The sequence below is a fragment of the Saccopteryx leptura genome, chromosome 3 (genome assembly GCF_036850995.1).
Source record: "Saccopteryx leptura isolate mSacLep1 chromosome 3, mSacLep1_pri_phased_curated, whole genome shotgun sequence".
Classification (NCBI taxonomy): domain Eukaryota; kingdom Metazoa; phylum Chordata; class Mammalia; order Chiroptera; family Emballonuridae; genus Saccopteryx; species Saccopteryx leptura.
Genome location: NC_089505.1, coordinates 114132167 through 114157309, shown reverse-complemented (window position 1 = coordinate 114157309; position 25143 = coordinate 114132167). Strand labels below are relative to the sequence as shown.

Here is a 25143-nt window from a genome sequence, read left to right as displayed (position 1 = left end):
GTCTGATCCAACCCTGATTGATATATTTTTTTATTTATTATTTTTTATTTTTATTTTATTTTTTACAGAGACAGAGAGAGTCAGAGAGAGAGGGATAGGTAGGAACAGACAGACAGGAACAGAGAGAGATGAGAAGCATCAATCATCAGTTTTTCGTTGCAACACTTTAGTTGTTCATTGATTGCTTTCTCATATGTGGCTTGACTGTGGGGCTATAGCAGACCAAGTAACCCCTTGCTCGAGCCAGTGACCTTGGTTCCAAGCTGGTGAGCTTTGCTCAAACCATTGAGCCCGCGCTCAAGCTGATGACCTCAGGGTCTCGAACCTGGGTCCTCTGCATCCCAGTCCGACGCTCTATCCACTGTGCCACCACCAGGTCAGGCCAACCCTGATTGATATAAACCATTAACTTTAACAGAACGTAATTGCTATTCTGAATTGTACAAGTGCCACACAAGTTAAGCACCTTCAATTATTAATATATTTTTTAAATGTCTCCACCAGATGCAGTAGGTTTTCATTTTTGAAAAGAAATCCCATTTTATAAGACACCATTGTCTCTTTTTTTTTTTTTTTTTCTTTTTTGTATTTTTCTGAAGCTGGAAGCGGGCAGAGACAGTCAGACAGAGACAGTCAGACTCCCGCATGCACCCGACCGGGATCCACCTGGCACGCCCACCAGGGGGCGATGCTCTGCCCCTCCGGGGCGTTGCTCTGCCACGACCAGAGGCCAAGGAGCCATCCCCAGCGCCCGGGCCATCTTTGCTCCAATGGAGCCTTGGCTGCGGAGGGGAAGAGAGAGACAGAGAGGAAGGGGGGGGGGTGGAGAAGCAAATGGGCGCTTCTCTTATGTGCCCTGGCCGGGAATCGAACCCAGGTCCCCCGCATGCCAGGCCGACACTCTACCGCTGAGCCAACCGGCCAGGGCCCAAACACCATTGTCTCTTTATCTGAGTGTTCATCTTCAAAATTTTCCTGTCAGTTCTGGATCTTTTATGAAAACAAAACCCTGCCCTCTTACTACTTATACAAATATTATAATGCACCAACGATGAAAGCAAACGAACGGGTATACAATGTAGAGGTACTAACATGTGAGTACTTTGAGGATAAAGATAAACTGATGGCTCCTCTAAAACACAGAGCGCTTCATAAAGAGTGAGCAATGCAGGGAGTGCTGTCTGCAGAGGTGTGGGCACAGTCGCAGTTGCAGATGCTGCCCGTGGTGTTCCTCAAGAAGTGGCTATTTTAGGAGGGCTGTTGATCACTTCATGAGGGCATTCAATGAACTAATGAGCTTACATGATAACTTGTGTTTATAAATAATTAATTGTACTATTTATTGCAGTTGTTACTTACCGTTTGCCTACTAGTACACTAGTATTTCAACATGTCATCAGCTGTCCCAGTCTTAGCGGTGCATACTTGCTTAGCAGTCCTGTTTGTCACCGTGCCTGATGCCGTGGAGGCGGAAGGTGGGACCCAGTTGGGTGGTTTAGGTAGAGGACTTCCCCTACTTGCAAATTTCCCCTTCAGAATTCAAGTTGTAGAAATGTTTTGTTTTTGTTTTTTAAACAGAAAAAAAAATTCACCATTTTTCTTATGCAGTCAAATCCTATGTCCTCATTCTGAGGTCCTTTTTTTTTTTTTTTTAAAATCCATACATATGTACATTAATTGAGGTATAAATGACAGACAACATTATATTAGTTTCAAGGGTACAGCACAAATCAACATTTGTGTACACTGCAAAATAGTCTCACGTAGTTACAGAATTTATTTTCTTGTGGTGAGAACTTTTAAAAATTACTCTCTTGACAACCTTGAAATATGCAATACAGTATCATTATCTATAGTCACCATGCTGTACGTGGAACCGCAAGGGCATCTATTTCATCACTGGAAGTTGGTACTTTTCTGGGGGATCCTTCCTTTCCCATCCAGGGCTCCTCACTCAACCGCACATGCTACCTACCCTGCTTTTAGTTCTCTTCTTTTGACCTCCGGTTTCCCCGAACTTAGTAAATAAGATGGACAAATCAGTAGTCCCCCAATGTTAGTGTACACAAAATGCAGATTTCTAGTAGACACCCCAGCGTTTCCAGTTTTGAGACAGTGTGATAATCTCCAGGGCACTTTAAGCCACAACTTTCTCTGGCCCCAGGCTACCTCTCTGCTTCCCAGATCTGGAGCCATGTTCTCCAGCCCCATTGGCCAGGACCATCAGGGCTGGATGGTTCAAAGGAACCAGCTCTACCTGCAAATAAGTGGGTGAGTGAGGCTGCCGATGCAGCCCAGATCTCACAGCCCCCTATCACCCTAGTCTCAACCAGAAACTAGAATTTTCTCTAGGCACTGGGGAGCAGTTTCCATTAGTTGAGCCCTTGCTCTGTGCCTATGCGATGTATTTTACACGCATAACTTCATTTAATCCTGACAACAAATCCTATGAGCCCAGGACCAATATTCATGCTGTTTCAAAGAGGAGGACACTGGATATCAACAAAGTCCCAGCAGGGGAGTGTGTAGGGCCAGAGGGGGATTAAGGTTGGTTGAGGCCCCTGGTGCAAAAGAAAATATTGGGCCCCTTAAAAAAGTAGAGAAACAGCCTGACCAGGCGGTGGCGCAGTGGATAGAGCGTCAGACTGGGATGCAGAAGTCCCAGGTTCGAGACCCCGAGGTCTCCAACTTGAGCACAGGCTCATCTAGTTGGAGCAAAAGCTCACTGGCTTGAGTCCAAGGTCGCTGGCTCGAGCAAGGGGTTACTTGGTCTGCTGAAGGCCCATGGTCAAGGCACATATGAGAAAGCAATCAATGAACAGCTAAGGTGTTGCAACATGCAACGAAAAACTGATGATTGATGCTTCTCATCTCTCCGTTCCTGTCTGTCTGTCCCTGTCTATCCCTCTCTCTGACTCACTGTCTCTATATAAAAATAAAAATAGAGAAACAGGGAAAATAAAAATACATGTTAACCATATTTTTAAATAAATAAAAAATATGTACTATTAATGTTAAAATTGCACATGTGAAACCAAACTTGGTGTCATTAGAAAAAAGTGTCAAGTTGAGGTTTTGCGAGGCCCTTCAGAAGTCGGGGCCCAAAGTGCGCGCCTGGTGCTCCCGCCATTAAATCCACCTCTGTGGCCAAATATCCCAAGGCCATGGTTATGGAGGAGCTGTGCCAAAGATTGGCTATGGAGACAGAGAAGGATATCAATAAAGAGATAAGCACCTAGATCTAGGGAGCTGATGCTTTCCCCCTCCCACCCATCTCTGTCTCAATCTGAGGCCATCATTTCCATCACTTTTAGTTCTTGAAATTCAATTAATTAAAGTTTCAGTTCCACATCTGACTCAAAAGCTTTTTCCCCTGTCCCCAACCCATGAGGGGCAGACGAAAGGCTCCAGAGGCTAGGGGCAGGGAGGGAGTTCCTACACACTCACCTCATTCCTCATGATTGCTTCGCTGTGTGGGCTTTCAGGAGGAGAGAGAAAGGAAAAGACAGGTTCTTCATGTGGCTGCCCGAGGCGAGGTGAACCGGCCTCTCCCTGTGGGTCGTACCTGTGATTCCCCTGCACGAGTAACCGCACATCGGTTTCTGTGCTTTTAGTGTGCAAACCAGGAGTGATGTTCCAAATATTTAACAACCAGCATGGCATAGACACCAAACCATCTGAACAGTTGCCAGCCAATCCCTGGAGCAGGGTTCTGAAAGCTCCCTGCTCTGCCAGGCCAGAGGTAAGGGCAGTGGCTAGTCCATTTGATGGTTCAAAAGTCCTGGGAATGGCAACAGGGTGCCTGAGGTAGCAGGAAGCACTCAGGGAAGTGGCTCTTTACCAACTGATATAAAAATGTTTTAATATTTTAACAATTGATATGATCGTTCTGGTACATTCTGGTTGAATTTCAGCCTTGTCACCATGAATCAATTCATTGTCTGTTGACTCAGATCCAGCAGTGAGATCCCTACAGGCCCTGCTGGTGAGATACTCGATCCCAACGTATTCTCATAAATATCAATGGTCTCTTGAAACACAGCTACATTTTTTATTTTTTTGTTGATCCCCACTTGGGAGCATGCCACGTTCCTTGCAGGGGTCCCAGCAAGCCTACAGCTCCCAATGTTATCTCGCCTTCTTATCCCAGTTTCAGGGTCTATACCTGTGCTATCCAGTCTAATCAGCACAACTTATAGGTGATTATCTAAACTAAAGTTAATAAAAAATTAAATAAAAATGTTAAAATCAGTTATTTTTGCACACTAGCCACATTTCAAGTGTGAATAACCACAAGTGACACTATAGTAGCTCCCCTGTGGGGTAGCCTGGGTATAGACTCTTTCTATCATTGCAAAAAATTCTGTTGGTCAGCACTGGACTATAGGATCTATCTTTTGCAACTCTCAGGAATTGGCCACTTGAAGGCACAAACTTGACCCTCCCTCCAGTTGTCATTGTCACCACATCTTCTCTCCCCAGTGCTTTTTCCTGCCTTGTCCTACCCTGCTATCACAGCATGGAGGCAGATCAGCACATCTATGGGTCAGCTGAGATAAAACTAGGAAATAGGAATCAGACTCCCCTTCCTGAGGACTACCCAAAACTTGATGAGCTCATTCTTTGAGGTTTTGGGGAAGATCTTGGTGGAGGGAACCATTTGAATCCACCCATAGGAATGAGGGGGGAGAACAGTGTGAATCTCCCTTCACAGTCACGGTATTCCTCTTGTCTCCGTCCTCCTTATAGAAATCTTGTGGGAGGGTTGGGAGATTCTGGGGCTAGTTCTGAAGTTGAGGCTCTTCCAGCGAGCGCTGCGGAAAGGTGGTTAAAACTACAACTTTCAGTACTCTGGATTTACAGTACCAGTCGCTTACCTGCTTGCTCTCAACTCTATTCTCATCCTGCTGTGCTCTCCTCTGTATAGTGAGGGGCTGGAAGACTTTGTCAAATTTCTTTGTCAACTGGGTTTCCATTAGGTTTTACTAACAAGGGGCATTGGTGGGTCTTTGGAAGGCAGAGGGAGAAGCCTTTTTTCCTCTTTCCAGAAGTGGAAGGAGCAGAAACAATGGGGGGTACAGGCTCCTGGGCTCCTGCTCAAGCAGTACTCTTCCAGAGATGGTAGCCATGGCAGGCACAACAGCAACCTCAGCGGCATGGCACTCCTGAACTCTAGCTCTGGCAGTGACAACAGCCCCACGTGACTTCAGACTTCCACATGCAGCGAGAGTAGGAGCTCCCAGCAGGGCAGCAGTGGTGGGAGTTCTAGTGGAGGCAGCAGATGCACCAATGAGCTTAGCAATGCCATGAGCATGGGCTCTGGAAGGCATTGTTTTCCCTTTTGCCTAGGGGTGCTGGTGGCTTCTTTCAATTAGAAATATCTGGGTAACCTTCCTGTGGTTTGTTTCTCTAGACCTTCTAACACTTTCATGTCTAATTTCTTGTATTAAATTCCCTCTTTGAAATACTAGAATGAATTTTGTTTTCCTTGGAATGTGAAAGGAAGTAGTGTGAGTCACCTCCAGCTTCCTCCGCTCTCTCTCCCCCTTTTCACTAGCTAGAGATACTAGGGGAAGGCAGAACCACAAGGTAGAAGGAGCCTCGGTCCCAAAACCCTGTAAGAAGGAAAGCCACCCATCAACCTGACACCAACCTTGGACTGTACATAAATAAGAAATAAACTCCTATTGCATTCGAGTCTTTGCCCCAACTAATATGGCACCTTAATTAACCGTGATATATATATTTATGTGATTATAGTGTTACTTGTGCCACACACTCGGCTAAGCACTGTATCCTTGTTGAATCCTCACATAAGAAGTAGACCTTAAAAAAAAGTAAATATTTTTATTATTACCATTGACAGAGTAGGAAACTGAATTGCAGAGTGGTTAAGTAATTTGTCGAAGGTTTCAAGGGTTGTCTAACTTGAAAGTCTATGCACTTGGATAAATAATAGATCTTTTATATACATATATGTAATGTGGGTATGTATATCTATACAAATAGATGATAGATCAGATAGATAGGTGTCAGAGTTCAGAGTAGCTCTTTGAAATAGCTATTTCTACAGGTGTGTAGATATAGATACAGTATTATCTATTCCCAATAGGTTTATTTTCTGCTTGCCTCCACATTCTGTGCTGCCCTTATGAGTCTGACTTGTGAACTGCATCAGCTGGGTTCCTTTGCTCCCCAGCTTCCAGTTGAGCTTGTCCAGTGGAAAACCCAAGTAGGAGAAAGGCATCCCGGAATAAGTCAAGGTATTTATTCCACCCACCCTCAGTCTCTCTCTAACAGGTATGTGTTGGCAATGGCTGTGTTCCCTTACCAAAGTCCAGGGCTCCCATTGGAAGGCTCCCTCTTACAATAGCCCCACTCCCTCCCCTTGCCCCCTGAGGCCTAGTCTCCACTGGTGCTAGCCCCATTGCGCTTGAGTAGACCTTGTTGATTTCTCTCAACACCACCCATATCTGTGTAAATAGTTCTCACTGACCTATGTTAAATTATCTGGGTGCCATCTATTTCCTGTCAGCACCCTGCTAAGTATTGCTTGTAAGTATTTTTATAATTTAGGAACTTCTGTTGTCCTTCGTAGGAAGACCCACCTTTCCCTACTCTTGGGTACATATTCTTTGGCAAGAGTTGACCTTATTTCTCAGTCCTAAGGGTAGGTAAGTGACTCAACTCTGGACAGTCAGAGCAATGCATCCTCCTGTCATTAGTGATTGATTCTGAGTTTAACATGGATCCCAAATCAGGCCAGTGAGAACGAGCAAAGGATGTTGACTGGCTGTGCTGGGGAAGAGAAGCTTTCTTCTTTTCTTTTCTTTTTTTTTAAAGGTTTTATTTATTTATTTTACAGAGTGAGAGAGAGAGAGAGAAGAGGGGGGGGAGCAGGAAGCATCAAATCCTATATGTGCCTTGATCAGGGTTTCGAACTGATGACCTCAGCATTACAGGTCGATGCTTTATCCACTGCGCCACCACAGGTAAGGCCTCTCTTCTTTTCTACAGGACTCTAACCTGAGAGTATGTCAGCCTGGAGATGCTGGCAGACATCTCGCCTTTATGTGGATCCCAAGAATGAAGTCAACAAAGGAGAGCAAAGACCTGGAAAGAGGTCACACATCAATCGCATTTTTTTTTAAGATTTTTTTTTTAATTTTTTTTAATTTATTTATTCATTTTAGAGAAGAGAGGGAGAGACAGAGAGAGAGAAGGCGGGGAGGAGCTGGAAGCATCAACTCCCATATGTGCCTTGACCAGGCAAGCCCAGGGTTTCGAACCAGCAACCTCAGCATTTCCAGGTCAATGCTTTATCCACTGCGCCACCACAGGTCAAGCACTCAATCGCATTGTTTAAGCTCCTGAATCAAGCCATCCTTAAAGTCCAATCTACTCCTGACATTTTCTCTTACTTGAGCCACTACATTCTCTTTTTGCTTAACCCATTGTGGGCTAAGTTTTCTGTCATTTGTAACCAAGAATCATAAATGATAGAGAAATACATAAATTCATATGTGTTTTTTGCAAGTAAACAGAAATCACCTCTAGATAACTTAAGAAAAGAAAAGGAATTTGGGAGGAGGGATGTACAGTGGTTCATAGAACCAAAAGAAAAGCAGAAGAAGCAGGTATTGGAAAGGACTTGTACCTGAGTGGTCCCTGGGAGTTCAGATAGTAGGAATGAATGGACAGTGGCACCATCAGAGCATTGCCCAACAGTAAACCAGTGCTAACCGTCTACTACCCCTGAGTTACTTTACTCAAGGTTCAGATTAACTTGGAAAGAGAGAAGTCTTCACTTACATCTCATGCCCCACCCTTGTCCATGGGAAGGCAGGACACCCTGGATTGACAGTCCCTCAAGACTATACACAATCCAGGCTAGGTAATTCCCCAAAGCAAAATCTGTTTTAAGCTCTTTGAATATATTAACTCACTTTAATCCTCAGAGTAACCCTTTGAAATAGGTACTGTTATTATTACCCCTATTTTGAAGATAACAAAATTGAGACACAGAGAGGTAAAGTAAGTTGCCTGTGGTCACACAGCTGGTAAATGAGGAGCTAGGATGCAAACCCAGGCAGCCTGGCTCTGGAGTCTGTGCACTTAACCCACCACACTATAGGAGGAAAATGAAGGCAGGCAAAAACACAAGGTCCCCTGCAAGTAATGCTCACTTGCAGGAATTAAGTAGAAGGCTCAGCCTTCCACTCTTTCTGCATCATTTTAAAGCGCCATGTACTAGACCAAAGAGAGAGAGAGAGAGATAATAGAGATTTTTATTTAAAAAAATTAAAAAATAAAATCCTGCTTAGCCAATAGGAAAAAGAAAGGAGCCCAAAGCTGGTGATCTCACTCTCCCCCAGACACAAAGAAGACTGTGAAATATCTAGGACCCAGGGGAATTCCATCTGTCACCAGGCTGTACTAGCTAAGGCTGAAGAAACCCAGGGAGGGAGTCAGGAAGGTGTTATCCATCATAAAGACACTGTTCAGATCTGCAAGAAGAGGAATGCTAGCATTTTCGTGAAGCAAATTGAAGTGGCCCCTGACTTCAGACCTCTGCCCTTACTGAACACCCTTCTGGGCTCAATTCCCTTCTCACCCCTTCTTACGGTCACCCACACAACCACATTGTTCCTCCTTCCATGCAGCCCACTCTGCCCTCACTCTGCAGGGCTCGCTTCTTCAACAGTGTGGAACAGGTGTTGCCAAGGCGCCAAGCCTGAGAGAACAACAAGGCCACAACAAAGCTCCAGATCTTAAACCTCGTTCCTCTGGCTCAGCTGTTAGCTGCAGAAAAGTGGAAACCCCAGCTCTGTTTCAGACACTGTCCCTTCCTAGGAACACAGGCAGTCACTGGTTAAGAATGTGGGCTCAGCCTGACCAGGCAGTAGCACAGTGGATAGAGCATTGGACTGGGATGTGGAGGACCCATGTTCGAGACCCCGAGATTACCAGCTTGAGTATGGGCTCATCTGGTTTGAGCAAGGCTCACCAGCTTGAGCCCAAGACCGCTGCCTTGAGCAAGGGGTCACTTGATCTGCTGGAGCCCCCCCCCCCCAGGTCAAGGCATATATGAGAAAGCAATCAATGAACAACTAAGGTGCTGCAAGGAAGAATTGACACTTCTCATCTCTCTCCTTTCCTGTCTGTCCCTATCTGTCCCTCTCTCTGACTCTGTCACACACACACACACACACACACACACACACACACACGAATGTGGGCTCTGGAGTTAGACCCAAGTTGGCATCCCAACTCTGTCACTAACTGGCATGTTACAATGGGCAAACTGTCTAACCTTTCTGAGCCTCCATCCACTACCATGACATAAAGTAATGATACCAGGGCTGAGATTCAGTCCCTATGCACTCATACAGTTGAACTTGTTAAAACATCAAAATATTTCCAAATTGACTAGTAAATAGCTAGCAGTAGTCCATGAACCTCTACCTCTCTAGCTTTTCTCCTGCCTGTGCCCCTTGATCCAGTAACAAAAGTGTTCACTCTTGGCAGAACAGAGACCTACTGAGCCCTTGACCTAGCACAAAGGCCGGCATCTGTTCTGGTTGCTCATGCCGAAAGAGAGTTGTTAGATATTTTTAATATCAGCCCTGGCAGTGGTCATCTCTGGGATTGAGATGATGCAGATAAAGAACTTGGCAGAGAGTCTGGTACATAGTGAAGCAACCCAGTCAATGTCAGCTGTTAGTGTTGTAAACATCAAACTTAAAGAGCAGAGGCAGGATCAAGATCAGGGTCTCAAAAATGACCAGCAGGTAAAGATGGGTTATAACTGGCAGTTCAGAAACAGGCACAGGCCCTGAGATGACTCCTGGGTGCAGCTGCATGGGTGGTCCAGCCTGGTTTAAAGAGCCAGAGCAGGGCTAATGTATCCTGCTTCACTAATTGCCCTTTGCCTTCTTCCTTCCCCTGCTTATCTGGGATCCTTGGATCACTGGCAAGTTTCCAGAGCCGGGTGGGGATGGTGGGAGGAGCCACACACTGGCACTCTCGCAGTTCAGGAGCCCTTGTCCTTGTGCTCACTACTACCAGCTCTACTCCTGCCACTAGAATCCCATGTCTTGTTGGCCTGAGACAGAGAAGCTGCTCCCAGGAGGCTGGGGTTTGCCTTTCTAATGCCTTGGGGAATCAGAAAAAAAATATTCCAATTCAAGGTCCTTCCCCGTAAGAACTTGAAGGATCTTAAAGAGAGGCACTATTATGTACTGGTTAGGAATGTAGGCTCTGCAGCCAGACTGCTTGGGTGCAGATCCCAGCTCTGTAGCTGTATTAGCTATGTGAACTTGAGCTAGTCACTTAACTGGTCTAAGCCTCAATTTTTCCATCTGTCAAATGGAACTAATAATATATAGTAACCTGCTTCATGGAGTTCTTAAGAAGAATAAATTAAATAATACATATAAAGTGTTAGGATGATGCCTGACACAAAGGACATTCTCAATTGTGTTTGTTATTGTTAAGGAGCTCACAAGTGTAGTGCAGTGATCAGATTCATGCCCACATAATTCTGTTCAGAGTGACAGTCTTTCTTCACCCTGCTAACTGAAATTCTTCCCCTGTTCCACCTTTTAGTTTACAGACTGGGAGGCTCGGAGACAGAAGGATCTTGCCCCTGGTCATGTGTGGAATCATTGGCAAAGATGGGACCCATAGAGTTTCAGTTACCACTTCCAGCATCTCAGCTGCCTCTGCACATTTCCTCGGGCCTTGGGGTACTGTTCTCCAAGAGCAGGGATGAGTTCTGCTCCATCTATGAGTCCCCAGGGCCCAGAGCAGAGAAGGTGCTCAGGAACTGACAGAGTCAGGACTTCCAAACACCTGTCCCTTGTGAATCGCCAACCAAAAGGGCCATGGATGTGCCTGCTAACTGGAGCAAGGGTACCAGAGAGAAGGCACTGCAGGCAGGAGAATGGGAGAGCAAAACGTGTTCAAGGAAGAATGGGACAGTTCTGAGATATGAGGGGGAGGAGAGGAGAGGGGAGAGGAGGGGAGGGGAGGGGAGGGGAGGGGAGGAGGGGGGAGGGGAAGGGAGGGGAGGGGAGAAGAGGAGGGGGGAGGGGAAGGGAGGGGAGGAGAGGAAGGAGGAGGGGAGGGGAGGGGAGGGGAGAGAGGAGAGGAAAGGAGAGGAGAGGGAGAGGAGAGGGAGAGGAGAGGGAGAGGAGAGGGAGAGGAGAGGGAGAGGAGAGGGAGAGGACAGGGAGAGGAGAGGGAGAGGAGAGGAGAGATATCCACTGATTGCTTCCCAGCGAGCCTGTAGGGGGAGTTTCTGGGACCAGAGAAAATGTTCGCCACTACTCTTGGCCTGCAGCAACTCAACCCCTACCGCCCCGCCCACCTCAACTTTGTCTTGCTTCGCAGAAGCCCCGCCTCTTTATCCGTGGCTCTTCAGTATCCCGGCTCTCATTGGGTCAATTCCCAAACGCTCCGCCCCACTTTTGACAGAGGCCTATAAATCCCTTCCTTGCACGTGGCGCAGACCGAGGCTATTAGCTCCCCTTTCGCCCCTAATTTGGAATAAAAGGGTTCTTTCCCACAGTCGTAGGGTAGGGAGTTCTCAGCTGCCAGTGCCGCCAGAGCGGCCCGCTGGGCTTAGGGGAGACCCCCAAGTGAGAGGAGGATGTGTTCCCGGGGCCCTGAAACCTTCCAGACCCGCTCAGTGTAAACCGCCTCGGGTTTGTGTCAACATCCGAGGCCGGAGACTGGCGGCGGCTGGGGACCGGCTCCGACTATGCGACGGGAAGACGGGAGGGTGGGGAATGGAGGGGTCTGTGGAGTAAGCAGAGGGATCCTTCTGGGGGAGATCCCAGAGGTCTTTGGGTGTTCCGTGAGGAATAAGGAAGGCTGCCTGGGACAGAGCTTGGAATTAGGGGCTTTAGGGAGCCCACGATTACTGTGGGACCAGAGAGCGGTTGGGTACTTCGCCATCCAGACGGACTGCGCTCTCCGCTGCCATCCACCCTCCTTTGCGTTCCACGGTGTGAGGGAGTGGGCGTGTTGGAGGGGTGATGCGAAGGCGTGGGCTGCTGACCACTCCATCTCTTCCCTTCCCCACTCAGCTCCTCATCGCCTTCCTCCAAATTCGGGTGGGATATGGAGGGGGTCGCATGTTGTGACTCATCCACTCTTCCATTCCCACCCCCGCTGGGGCCCAGGAAGGGAAGGCTTAGAGACTCTGCTGTGGCTCGCCCGTTTCCATAGCAACCGTGCAGTTGTTTTTGCGAATCCACTTCAATCTTCGACACTTTTCACCCCAGCCTACGCCCCGGGGTCTGAGCCTCAGGGCGGGGTACAGACGTGGTTAAAGCCCTCCCCCTTCCTCACGACGGGAAGGTCAGCAAGGGCGGGCGGGGCGCGCTCCTGTTGCTGGGCCTCACTGGCCACCCTGTCCCCACCTGAAACCTCGCCTGCCACTCCAGCCTAACTGAACCAATCAATGTTCAATCTGCCCGGGTTGAGGTGGGGCTTATGCAAATTATGTCTCCTACGCGAGACTCTTAGTAATACAAGAGCTGGGAGGCGGCTCCGGAGCGGACCTTGGAGAACCTGGCCGCCAACTCGCGAGCCAATCTCGGTGCCCGAGGCCAGCCGAGGCTCAGAGCCATCAGTGACCCGGGGGAGAGGCCTCAGGTAATGCGGGCGGGGCTGGGCGGAGGCCCTTGTCCCCTCCCCTCCATTCTCCACTCTCATCCTCGTCTCCTGCCCCCTCTTTGATTCATCTCCCTGACACTAAGTTCTGCCATAGGCGGCAGCATTTGGAGGGGGGACCTGGTCCATAGTCCAGGCCGTATGGGTCCCAGGAAAGGAGACAGAACTGCTTCCTTATCCCTAGCTCAGGTAAGATGAACCACTGCTCTGGTCCCCAACACACACACACACACACACACACACACACACGGAAGCAGTGTTGCTTGTACTAGAGGAGGCATCAGTCAACCTACCTTCTTTGGAGATAAGTAGTTTACCCACTCCCATGGCAACCTCTCACCTCCACAGATAACCCCATCCACATCACCCAACCCCACCAGCAGATCAGCTCCCCCCCCCAAAAAAAAAAACCTCTCCCTCCCCTCCGCCTCACAACATTCTCTCAACAGCATCCCATCCTCATGGTCTCTGTGCTATGCAGAGACCCCATGTTTGGCCTCTTTCATCTTGGCCCAAGGATGAACCAGGGACTCCATCGCCCCCCTCCACACACACACACACCACCCATACCTGGCAGTCACTGCTGCCAAAGTCCCGTCCTCCTCCATTATTACCCTCACCTCTCACAGCCAAAGCACCAAGTCCTCCTTCCTCTCAGATATCTTTCTAATTTGTACCCTCTCTGCCTTTCTTGTGTTCAGTCACTCAGAGTTCCTATCTTTCCGCTGCTCTGCAGGGACTGTGCCAAAGCTCCATATGGACTGTGTTGCTCCTTTCCCTAAGGTGGCCTGAGCCTGGAGGGCAGAAGAGCTGAGTTCAAATTTTGCCTTTGTGTCAGTGCTGTCTGACTTTGGCCAAGTCACTTCCCTCTCTGAATCTTCATGAAATGGGGATGGGGTCAGGACCAAGAGTAGACTAGATGAGATGATCTTGAACAGTCTTCTAATAGTGACACAATCTGGTTTTATGGCTGATTATGAGAAAACAGTTCCCTTTCCCTCTATCCCTGAACCATGAGGATGTTTCAGAGAGGAGGGTTCAGGGAATTCAGTCTTCAGTGAAGGGATATTGCTTCTTACTCAGAACTAGGTTCAGGCTACTTCTTCCCACACACTCCCCAGGCCTGGGCCCCTTCTCAGCTGTTAGGAGACCCTCCTAGACCAGCAGCCCACATGGCATGGACAGCTCCAAAGTAGAGGTGATCAACAGGGCCCACCCTTTATCATCCCTTGCCTCTCCTTAACAAGGAGAGGGAGAAGACCTGGTTGCTGCTACTATGGCTGCTGCTTGGAGGAGAGTGAAGGAAGGAGAGGAAAGAGAGAAAAATCTCCTGACCAGGGAGCTGTTGTCACCATGGCAACTGTCTCAGCACCAGCTTCTCTAAGACTGGGTGAGGATGTGGGATTATTGCATCCCTCAGTCCCTCTCAACCTCACTGCCACCTCCCCATCTGAAGTCCACAACCCTGAGCTCTGCCCTCTGGAATAAGCCTCTGGGCACAGAGGGCAGCAGCTTTGTGTATGGCCCTTTGCCAGCTTCTTCACAGCTGGGGGGGCAGCCCGCGAGAGGTAAGCAGAGGAGGAGCCTGTGCATGACCAGCAAGGCTACAGTGCCAACAGAACATGCCCCAGTGCATCTGGCATCTGCCTTGCTGCTGATGGGCTCTACTTTACCTTGGGTGAACCCTTCCTTTTGCCGGGTCTGGCTTTCATTGTCTCTGAAGTTGGCGCAATGGCAGGAGAACACAGATAAAACGGCCTAAGGCTGTTCTGTGGAGGAAGAAGGGGTTTCTGCCCCTCTCGTGTAACCCATAAAGGGACATGGGACATTCACCGAACATTGCTGGGTTCTAGGCACCGCCCCTACGTATCTGCAGGGCGGCTCTGTGCAGCCGCACAAAGGGACAGAGTGGGAACCTGTGTGAGACAGCTACAAGAGGGCAAACTAAGGAACAACAGGAAAAGCACTTTTCTCATTCTCCAAGCTTCTCCAGTGTGGTCTGGGTTATAATTGGGAGGGGATAGGCTCTTTGCCATTGAACAAAAAGGCCTGGAGAACGTTTTCTGGCTTAGGCAAATCTTGAATGCAAAGGTGTCTCCCAAATCAGGCTCCATCCTAGAATTCTGGAGCACTAGTTAAAGGTCAGAGAGTTCTGAGGTCTACATACCTGAGGGGCTCAACTCCACAGTCTCATAGGGTCTACTCAAGCCATGCTGCTGACTGTCCACTGCCCCGGTGCAGAGGCTGATCTTAAGGAATTGGGCTTTAGCCAGGCCCAAAGGCTGATTATAGCTGTGTGAATCCAGGAGAGAAGGAAAGATATTAGGGGAAAGGAAAACAGCTAGGCATTAGGTGAGGTAGGTTATGGCTTTGAGAAGCTTGGCTTGAAAGGAGAATATAGTTGTGAGGGGAGCAGTAGGAGGTGAGGCTAGATAGATAGGCACCTTGACACTAGATACTAGAGGATTCTGGAGTTTGAGGAGGCCTGTGGGCATGGCCACCTCTAGCCTATAGTATATTTCTGGGCAAAACCAGAAAAGACATCCCTTCAGAAGAGGGGAATCAGAAGAAAGGCAACCCCCTCCCCCCAGGCAGCTGAGCCCACAGGCCTGGTTTGCCAAGCAGTGTCCCAGCTGGATTTCAGCCCCTTTGGGATGCCCCTGGCCCTGACCATGGGGAGAGGAAGAACATAGTGAGGATTCCAGGACCATTTCAAAAGAAGGAACAGGTCCTGGCCAGCTGGCTCAGTGGCAGAGTGTTAGCTCTACTGAGGAAGAAACCCTTCCACTATGGAGGAAACCCCTTCTTCCTCCATAGAACAGTATATGGATGTCCCAGGTTTTATTCCCGGTCAGGGCACACAGGAGAAGCAACCATCTGCTTCTCCACTCCTCCCCCTCTTGCTTCTCTCTCTCTCTCTTTCTCTCTCCCCAACCCCCTGCACCAATGGCTCCATTGGAGCAAGTTGGCCCCGGGCACTGTGGGTGGCTCTATGGCCTCTGCCTCGGGTGCTAAGAAGAGCTCAGTTGCTGAGTAATAGAGCAAAGCCTCAGATGGGCAAAGTATTGCTCCTTAGTGGGCTTGCTGGGTGGATCCCAGTCAGGGCACATGTGGGAGTCTATCTCTGTCTCCCCTCCTATCACTGAATAAAAAAAAAGAAAGAGAAAGAACAATAGGACTTGGTGGCAAGTTGGCCCTAGGGAAAAGGGAGAAGGGAAACTAAAGGTAACTGAGATGGCATTACCACCCTAGGACAAGGGGGAAGGACGAGGCGATGGAGAGAAGGACAGCCATAGATTGAAGATGTGTCTGGTTGTAGATGTTCTGGGTTAGAGTTGCTGGTGGGCTACCCCAAAGGGTGGATATTCCCTGGATATTAGACACCATGGCCTGAAGCTCAGCAAGATGGTCCCACTATGGCTATAAGGGAGATCAGGGCTATGGTTTTCCCAAAAGTCAGGTAGGAGTGGGGAAGACTTGTACTGGACAAGAGTAGCCATGATTCACCTAACCAGGCGGTGGCGCAGTGGATAGAGAATTCGACTGGGATGCAGAGGACTCAGGTTTGGAACCCAAGGTCGCCGGCTTGAGTGCGGGCTCATCTGGTTCGAGCAAGGCTCACCAGCTTGAGCTCAGGGTCACTGGCTTGAGTAAGGGGTCACTTGATTTGCTGTATCCCCCCTGGTCAAGGCACATATGAGAAAGCAATCATGAACAACTAAGGTGCCGCAACAAAGAATTGATGCTTCTCATCTCTTTTTCTTCCTGTCTGTCTGTCCCTATCTATCCCTCTCTCTGTCCCCCCCAAAAAAGTAGCTATGACTTGGAGTGGATGGTTCAGACAGTAGCATGGACTCAGCTTAGGTGCTCATCCAGGCCCTTCCACTGACCTGCTGTGTAACTCTGAGCCTGTTCTCTCCTCTCTGGATTTTCACAAACATCAGGGGATGATCTTAAAGGGCATCGCCAGCTTTGACCTGTCAATCTAAGACCAGAGAGGGAATAAGGAGAAATGAAGGAGAGACATAGTTCTTGGTGGGCCTGGGTCCAAGTGGAAGTGTGGCCCCAGGAGACAGAGAATGGTGGGAAGGAAGAGAAAAGGGGCAGAAGGTGAGAGCCACACAGACACTATGACGCACAGAACTGTGTGCTCTGACAGATTTGCAATCTCATACATTGACGTGCTCCCACCCACACCCTGCACCTCATGCAGACACTCAGGCACATTGCACAGGAGACAGTGGAAGAGGCTCTGCCTCCCCCACCAGACACTTCCACCTCTGGGTTCTCCAGCTTCCTTGACTAGATAAACCCTGTGTCTACAGTGTGCTTTGGACTTGAGGAGGGGCAGCTGGGTTTGGAGCCTGCCTCCTGCCATGGTGTTCCAGAGGCATCCTTGACTCTGGTCCCAGTGCAGTAAATCCTACAGTTCTAAGTTCCTGAAGATGGCGTGTATCCCCCTCACTGGCTTCTCCTGGGGGCATATAGGATTCCTCATCCTCTGGGTAGTAGGTGGGGGAAGAGGTAGCTACCCACTCTGCCCCTTGATATTCCTCATGGCCCATGGGAGGAGTCTGTGGCCCAGAAATACCCTGTAACTAACTTGAGGTTATGCAGCAAGGGAGGGGACATGGAACAGGCTGATCTTTGGTTTTTTTATGGCACTCCCAGCAGTAAAGATTAGAAGCCACACTGGCCTGGGGTGGGCTATAAAAGTGGCATTACTTCTGCTGGCCTGAGGGCTTCCTTTTCCAGAGTATCTTCATGACAGTCTACCCTGGGGTTGAAGTCTGGTAACCTTCCAAAGACTCCAGGCAGGTCAAAGTCACCTCCCAGGCCATGTCCTGGCAAATGTAAGTTTTGAAGCCCCGAGGTCGCTGGCTTCAGTGCGGGCTCACCAGCTTGAGTGCAGGAAACTCTGGAGGAGCTTCCTCCCGTGGAGTTCAGACAGGAGCATCTACCCCACCTTCAGGGCCTGCGTGGTGCCACTCTGGCAGGCTTCCTGGAGAGGGCTGTACCCCCCTCTGCAAACATCTCTTCTGCTGCAGGGTACTTGAGGGGCTCATGTTCTAGCTGAGGACTGACTCTTCATCGCCCCAAACTTGCTTCTCAGCAACATCACCTCCATCCGCTCAACCCCAAATCTAAGCATCTGCCTAAACTCCTCTATCCCTCTCACCCCACACCCAGTCAATCACCAAGTCCTGCCAATGCCCACTCCTAACAGCTCTCAGGCCATCCTCATCTTTTCACAACCCTGACCCTAGTGTCATCATCTCTCACCTGAACTCTGCAGCAGACTCCTCTCTGCTCTCCCTACCTCCCCCCACCCACATCATCTTGCATATTGTAGTCAAAGGACAATTTATTTATTTTTTTTTAGTGAGAGAGACAAACAGAGAGACAGAGAGAGGACAGACAGACAAGAAGGGAGAGAAATGAGAAGCATCAATTCTTTGTTGCAGCACCTTAGTTGTTCTTTAATTGCTTTCTCATATGTGCCTTGACTGGGGGGCTCCAGCAGAGTGAGTGATCCCTTGCTCAAGCCAGTGATCCTGCACTCAAGCTGGTAAGCCCGCACTGAAGCCAGCGACCTTGGGGCTTCAAACCTGGGTTCTCAGCATCCCAGGACGATGCTCTATCCACTGTGCCACCAGCTGGTCAAGCAGAAATTCTAAAACACATTCCTTCTCCCTGAGTCCCCAGCACCTAGTTCAGGACTTCCCATGTGTAAACATTCTGTAAGAGTTGTGGAATGAATGCTATCATCCTAGCCCTTGCTTAATTTTTTTTTGTTTTTTTTATTTTTTATTTTTTTCTCTTTATTCATTTTAGAGAGGAGAGAGAAAGGGAGAGAGAGAGAGAGAGACAGAGAGGGAGAGAGAGAGAAGAGAGAGAAGGTGGGGAGGAGCTGGAAGCATCAACTCCCATATGTGCCTTGACCAGGCAAGGCCAGGGTTTCGAACCAGCGACCTCAGCATTTCCAGGTCAACGCTTTATCCACTGCGCCACCACAGGTCAGGCGCCCTTGCTTTAAAACTCCAGGAGTGCCCTGGCCGGTTGGCTCAGCGGTAGAGCGTCGGCCTAGCGTGCGGAGGACCCGGGTTCGATACCAGGCCAGGGCACACAGGAGAAGCTCCCATTTGCTTCTCCACCCCTCCAGCGCTTTCCTCTCTGTCTCTCTCTTCCCCTCCCGCAGCCAAGGCTCCATTGGAGCAAAGATGGCCTGGGCGCTGGGGATGGCCCTGTGGCCTCTGCCCCAGGCGCTAGAATGGCTCTGGTCGCAACATGGCTACGCCCAGGATGGGCAGAGCATCGCCCCCTGGTGGGCGTGCCGAGTGGATCCCGGTCGGGCGCATGTGGGAGTCTGTCTGACTGTCTCTCCCTGTTTCCAGCTTCAGAAAAATGAAAAAAAAAACAACAAAAAAACAAAAAAACAAAACAAACAAACAAACAAACCTCCAGGAGTTTCTGTCTCCCCTGGGTAAAGGCTAACTCCTTGGTATGAATTGAAGACCCTTTACAATCAGCCACCTACCTCTTTGACCTAATTATGACTATTGAAAGTTGGCTTGTGTCTTCTTTATCCCCGTGACTAGTTCAGGACTTAGCACACAGCCAGCCTCAATAAATGCTTAGGGAATGAGTGAACTGATGAAAAGCAGAATGTAATCAGGGTCATCAGTGCAAAGAGCAAGGACTTCTATTTGTACAGAAGAAAGTAGGAGAGAAGCCTTCTGCTGAGATGGCCTGGAAGGCCTTGAGAAAGAACTTGGGAGGTAGTGCCAGGGGGAACACTTGAGGAGCCTGCCTGGTGTCCCCAGTGCCAGAGGGACCTGCAGAGGCAGGTTGGCCTGAATGTGAAAGCTCTGAATAGCAAGGAGAGAATTAAGATTATTCTATGGGTGTGGGGAGTTATGGAAGGTGTTAAGGGGAGAGGAGAGGATGAAGGCTGTGGCATGCAGCACCCATCAGTGACAAGGAGATAAAAGGCTAGAGATGCTGGTGCCAGGAGAGGAAACCTGGTAAGGAAAGCGCAGTGTCCCGCTGTGAAGGCCCCTTTACGGAAGTTGGGGAAGTAGTGAGAGGAAGGTACACCTTGTGTTGAGGGAGAGATTGGAGAGGGGAGGGAGGTATGGCTTCTACAGGAAGGAATGTGGAGAAGGACAAGGCAGGAGGAAGACGGGGCTTGTTGAGGGTGGTGGTGAGAGGAATGATGACCAGCCTGCTGTGGAGGGAGGGACCCTGGCTGTGGTAATGTAGGTTTGTTGTAGAGGAAGGGAACCCTGTTTTAAGGGGACTTGGAGGACCGCTGCTGAGATGAGGGCCTTGCGCCTGTCCCCCAGGCCCTGCCATGGGGAAGAACAACAGTAAGCTGGCCCCAGAGGTCCTGGAGGACCTGGTTCAGAACACCGAGTTCAGCGAGCAGGAGCTGAAGCAGTGGTACAAGGGTTTCCTGAAGGACTGCCCCAGCGGCATCCTCAACCTGGAGGAGTTCCAGCAGCTCTACATCAAGGTGGGCGGGCTTGGGTGTACGGGCCAGGGCTGGGCAGGGATCCCAGGGGACTGGCCGAATAGGCGGGGCGGGGCCCGGCGTCCGGGGGGTGGGGGGCAGGCCGAATAGGCGGGGCGGGGCCAGGCGTCCGGGGGGTGGGGGGCAGGCCGAATGGGCGGGGCGGGGCCAGGCGTGGGGGGTTGGGGGGGCAGGCCGAATGGGCGGGGGCGGGGGAAGGCCACCCCAGAGGGTCGCCCGGACACCGGGCGTGGCTGTAGCTGTGCCCCAATCTGCGTCTCCATCTCAGTTCTTCCCCTACGGCGATGCCTCCAAGTTTGCGCAGCATGCTTTCCGCACCTTCGACAAGAACGGTGACGGCACGATCGACTTCCGGGAGTTCATCTGCGCCCTTTCGGTCACCTCCCGCGGCAGCTTCGAGCAGAAACTCAACTGGGCCTTTGAGATGTACGACCTGGACGGCGACGGGCGCATCACGCGCCTGGAGATGCTGGAAATCATCGAGGTGCGCTGGGGCGGATCCGAGAGCGGGGATGTGCTGGAGTGGGGCGCCCCCTGTCTTCGCTACCAGGCCCTTCTCTGGCACCGCCCTTTCCAGCCACGCGCCTCTCCGGCCTCGGGAGCCTCCTCGCTGCATCCGCATATCCCCTTAACCCCCACCTGACTCCCGGGATTCCGTGGCTAACTAGCATGGGTTGGGCGCTTAGTGCCGAACAGGCTTTGTGTGCTAAATGCTCTATCAAACAATCCACGGTATTGTCAGAAACCCCATTTTGCGGATGAGGAAAGTAGCAAGTGGTGGTTCATGATTCAAAATCTGAGAGTCTGACTCCAGGGCTCATTCTGTTCTCTTAGCTCATTATTCTTTCAACAAGCATGTACTGAGTGCCTGCCACGGGCCAAACACTGTTCAACGTTCCTGCTTTCATGGGACATTTTTTCTAGTGAGAAAAAATTTAAAACAACAACAAAAAACTATGTTATGTCAGGCAGTAAGATAAGCAAAGCAAAGGGGAGAGAGAGCAATGGAAGAAAAGCAATTTTATGAAGTGAAATAGAAGCAGCAACCTGAATAAGGGGAGGGAGCTTTCCACGTAGATGTCTGGAGAAGTGTTCGATGCACAGGGAACAATACATGCAAAGACCCTGAGGTTAGATTGTGTTTGCAGTGTTTTGAGGAGTTGTAGGAGGCCAGGGTGATAGAGAGAAGCGAGCAAAGGGAGCGTGGTAGGTGGGGAGGCAGATAGGTAGCTAGGAGCTCAATCACTTAGTCACTAAGTCTAGTGTCTCATAATCTGGGATAGAGACCTTATTCTGAGTGGGATGGAAAGCCAGAAGGAGTTTTCTCTTATGGGTGTCTTGAATAGACTAAGGGGGAGGGAAGGGCATCAGAAGCAAGGCAGCCAGTTAGGAGATTTCCACAACAGCCCAGTCAGGAGCTGATGGAGGTGACAGCATGGAGGAAGTCAGTGGCAGTGCTTGGATGTGGGATTGATTGCAAAATGAGGGCTGATGAGATCTGCTGGAGGATTGGATGTGGGTGTGAGAGGAGAGTCAAGAACTGTGTTAAGGTTTTTGGTCTGAACAATTAGAAAAATGAATTTGCTATCTTCTGTGACAGGAAGTGCCTGGGAGTAACAGGTTGGAGATGAAGAGTGGGCTTTTAGACTTGTTAGTGTGAGATGCTCATTAAATATCCAGTCTTAATGAACATACAGCACTTTTCAGCGTCCTTACCATTTCCCAGCATTCTCCCTGCCCACTCCCATTCACCCCCTTAATCCTCCCTGCCCCCTCTGTCTCTCCAGGCTATCTATAAGATGGTGGGCACCGTGATCATGATGCGCATGAACCAAGATGGGCTCACACCCCAGCAGCGTGTGGACAAGATCTTCAAGAAGATGGACCAGGATAAGGATGACCAGATTACTCTGGAGGAGTTCAAGGAGGCGGCCAAGAGTGACCCATCCATTGTGCTGCTGCTGCAGTGTGACATGCAGAAGTAGAGTAGAGGCTGGTGAGGGGCAGGGTCCCTGGCCAGGAGGGGCGTGGCCACCTCCCAATCCCATGATCTCTCTGGCTGGCTTTTCCCTAGGGGGGAGGGACACGTCAGCCTCACTCTTTGGCCCACCCATCCCCTCTGCCAAAGCCCTTGCTCCCCTTCATCAAGACCTCACCCTGAAAAAGAGACAGATCTTCAGGTATCCTGTGGTCTAGCACCATCTCCAGTGTTGGCCCGCAATTAACATCCACTGGGCCTAGGGGAGTTGGCTTTTGCCCCTACAGGCAGGGTTAAGGAGGGAGGTTGAGGTTCTGCTTTGAAAGTCTGTTCTTCCTGGGATTATGCTTTATAGGATGTGGTCCCATACACCCCACTTAAAGGGCCAAATTGGGTCTGTCTTTTGCTGAGGACCCAGATCCCTTAAAGGTGGTCTCTGCCCTGTCCCCTCCACTCTACCTGGCCCTTCTGGCCCCATCTTTGGAGTGTTCATTTAGTTCTTTCTTCAGCTAGCATTTATTGAGCACCTATCAATGTCAGGCACCTCTAGGTGCTAAGGATATGGTAGTCTACAAGACACATTCCATGCCCTCTGGAAGCTCAGAGCAGTGAGGCAGACCAGTGGTCAGAGTCTCAGATGGGGACATCGAAGACAGCTGAGCAGAGGGTGCAGTAAGGCTGGTTAGTTTGAGAGGAACTATTAAATCTTTCCACTTAGTTCTCTGCAGAGCTGCAGAAGGATGAAATGAAAAGTGTTTGGAAGTCTAGGAACCATATGAGTGGAAGTTTTAAAGAAAATGGAAATTTTATAATACGTATTTTTTTAGGACCCAGCTTAAACGAAGCTAAAGTCATTTTACTAGTTTAGGGTATTAAGACATACTTTATATTACTCAGCTTCTTGTAAAATTATCAAATGAATATAGAAATGGTAATTTTCATGGGGAAAAAAGAGCTGATAAGAGGGAAAATACCACCAAACTCACCAGAAAACACTTTTTCTTATCAGGCTGAATCCTGAGCTGTCACCATCAGCAGTTTCTGCTGCTTCCTTTTTGATGATCTCTTTTAATTCAGTGAGCAATTCTGTTGGACACTCACGCTCGTTAGGTGTTATCTTCAGAAACACAAAAGACAAGGCTTGCCGAGGGTGAGACTGTGTGTTTCCCACATCTTGGTAGTTCCTGTCTGGATTTGGTCTGGTTTCAAGGATGGGCTTGTCCTTTCACTGCTACAGCAGCAGAAGGAGCTAGAAGACCACCTGGCTACTGTTTAGGCTGCCAGGCAGCATTGATGGGGCAGATTCCTACAATGTGCTGAGCATGCTCCACTTGAAAAGCTTTATTCTAACCCCAAATCCTGAATCTGCCAGGTGATTCATCATCTTCTGAGCACACTGGCTTTGCTTTCCAATGTCTGCTTTCTGATTTTGAATTCATGAGCTCTGCAGCTGCATGCTTTGACTGCTAGAAAATTCATCTTGCTTCTTCAAGTCTTTCACTTTACTTTCTCCTGTACTTGTGATCACAAATTAGCTTGATGTGCAGTGACAGCTAATTTCCTCTTGAACCGCTGGTGAAAACAGTCCAGTACACAGGTGCTGTCAGCCCAGGGTAGGAGCAGGGAGTAGTTGCTGCGATGGGGGGTATGGACTGCATCTGCAGGAAAGCAATGCAGCATGCCTTTTATACTGGAGTGTTCACCATCCTCCCTCTCTGCAGGTGGGAACCCTTGGGGATGCTGATCTTTGTTCCCAAACTCTATTGGACCTTCCTTCTTGCTGCTCTTGGAGGTAGCAAGGCCACTGGGTTGCCACACTCTTTCTATCCTGCCTATGACCAGCCACGTGGTAAGACTGGGGAATCCACAGCCTCAGGCAGTAACCAGCAGGCTTTTATCCATTAACACCTCAAAGGATGGTCCATTGCTCTCAGGAGCTGGCCATTAGCTGTATCCTGTGCTGTCAGTCAGCACCACAGGTGCAGATACTCAATAGCCTGACTCCGCTGACACTTCCAATGGAAGGCTTTTTACAAAGTGGGGTTCCTATCCTCCAAACATCCAAACATTGAGTATAACCCAACTCGCAATCACACAGAACTATATTCATAGCTTTCAAAGTCTTGCCATCTACCCCATCTCATTCTACACTCACAGCCTCGGGAAGGGGGGATTTTCATTCCCATTCTCCAGACTGGGAAACAGACAGAGAGGGGAGTACCTTGTGCAAAAGCACACAGGAGGTGGCACATGCCAAGACTTGAACCCAAGGCTCAAAGCAGGTTTCTTCCCTTCAGAGTCTCTCCCCTGCTCGTTTATTTGACTCTGAGTTGTACAGAGGTTGACTGTGGAACACGCGAAGGGGGTTTTGGTCTTTTACAAACTTCCCACTGAGAAGTTTCTGAGGCTGTGGTCTTCCAAAACAAAAAAGGAGCTTGGTGGGAGTCCCCACCTTTTCAAGCATCTTGTTTTCTATTTCTGGGCAGCACTGCTAACAATTCAATGCTGTCCTAGGAGGCCTCTGACTCAGAACCCTGGAGACATCTTGTACTGTCTTTACCATCATCTTCCTCCCTAAGAGAACTGTTTTTGTTTTTTCCCACCTGGTAGGCAAGTCCTACTTTGAGGGCATGTTTGATCACTCCAAGCTTTTGGATACATATCCATGGGAAATATTTGCTGGTCAGCCCCCAAATTCTCATACAGCCCAACAATGTTAAATACATAATGCCAGGCCAGGAAACAGAACTACCATCTGGTTAATGGGAGGAGCCACAGGCAGGCCAGACCTTGCTCCCACCTCCTCCTGGGTGCCCCAAGGGCCATGCTCGGGAGCCCCTGTGGTAGAGCACTGGCCCTGCTGTGAGAAGAGAGGCAGTCCTCCCATCTATGCCCCAGCCGAGAGGGACTTGTCACAGAGCACAAGCTTAGCAGAGACTGAAGTATGACT

The 25143-nt window shown here is 49.5% G+C and overlaps 1 protein-coding gene across 3 annotated transcripts; it reads left to right on the top strand.

Annotated features, from left to right (window-relative positions):
- The first annotated feature begins 12519 nt into the window (after positions 1-12519).
- HPCAL4 (hippocalcin like 4) lies at positions 12520-23132 on the top strand. 3 transcript variants are annotated; one of them, XM_066375938.1, is made up of 4 exons: positions 12520-12663; positions 20028-20197; positions 20484-20699; positions 22003-23132. In XM_066375938.1, exons 2-4 carry the CDS (start codon positions 20036-20038, stop codon positions 22198-22200), a joined length of 576 nt encoding a protein of 191 aa, XP_066232035.1. In that variant the 5' UTR covers positions 12520-12663; positions 20028-20035; the 3' UTR covers positions 22201-23132. The 3 variants fall into 3 exon arrangements, with proteins under 3 accessions (XP_066232035.1, XP_066232037.1, XP_066232036.1); XM_066375940.1 differs by lacking the exon at positions 12520-12663 and adding an exon at positions 12778-12870; XM_066375939.1 differs by lacking the exon at positions 12520-12663 and adding an exon at positions 19445-19706.
- Positions 23133-25143: the final 2011 nt, after the last annotated feature.

Bases quoted from the DNA above. Each gene is read 5' to 3' on its own strand.
- HPCAL4 (XM_066375938.1), top strand. From the start codon at position 20,036: ATGGGGAAGAACAACAGTAAGCTGGCCCCAGAGGTCCTGGAGGACCTG. The intron at 20,198-20,483 runs GTGGGCGGGCTT...TCTCCATCTCAG, and splicing joins TCCAGCAGCTCTACATCAAG to TTCTTCCCCTACGGCGATGC. The intron at 20,700-22,002 runs GTGCGCTGGGGC...CTGTCTCTCCAG, and splicing joins AGATGCTGGAAATCATCGAG to GCTATCTATAAGATGGTGGG.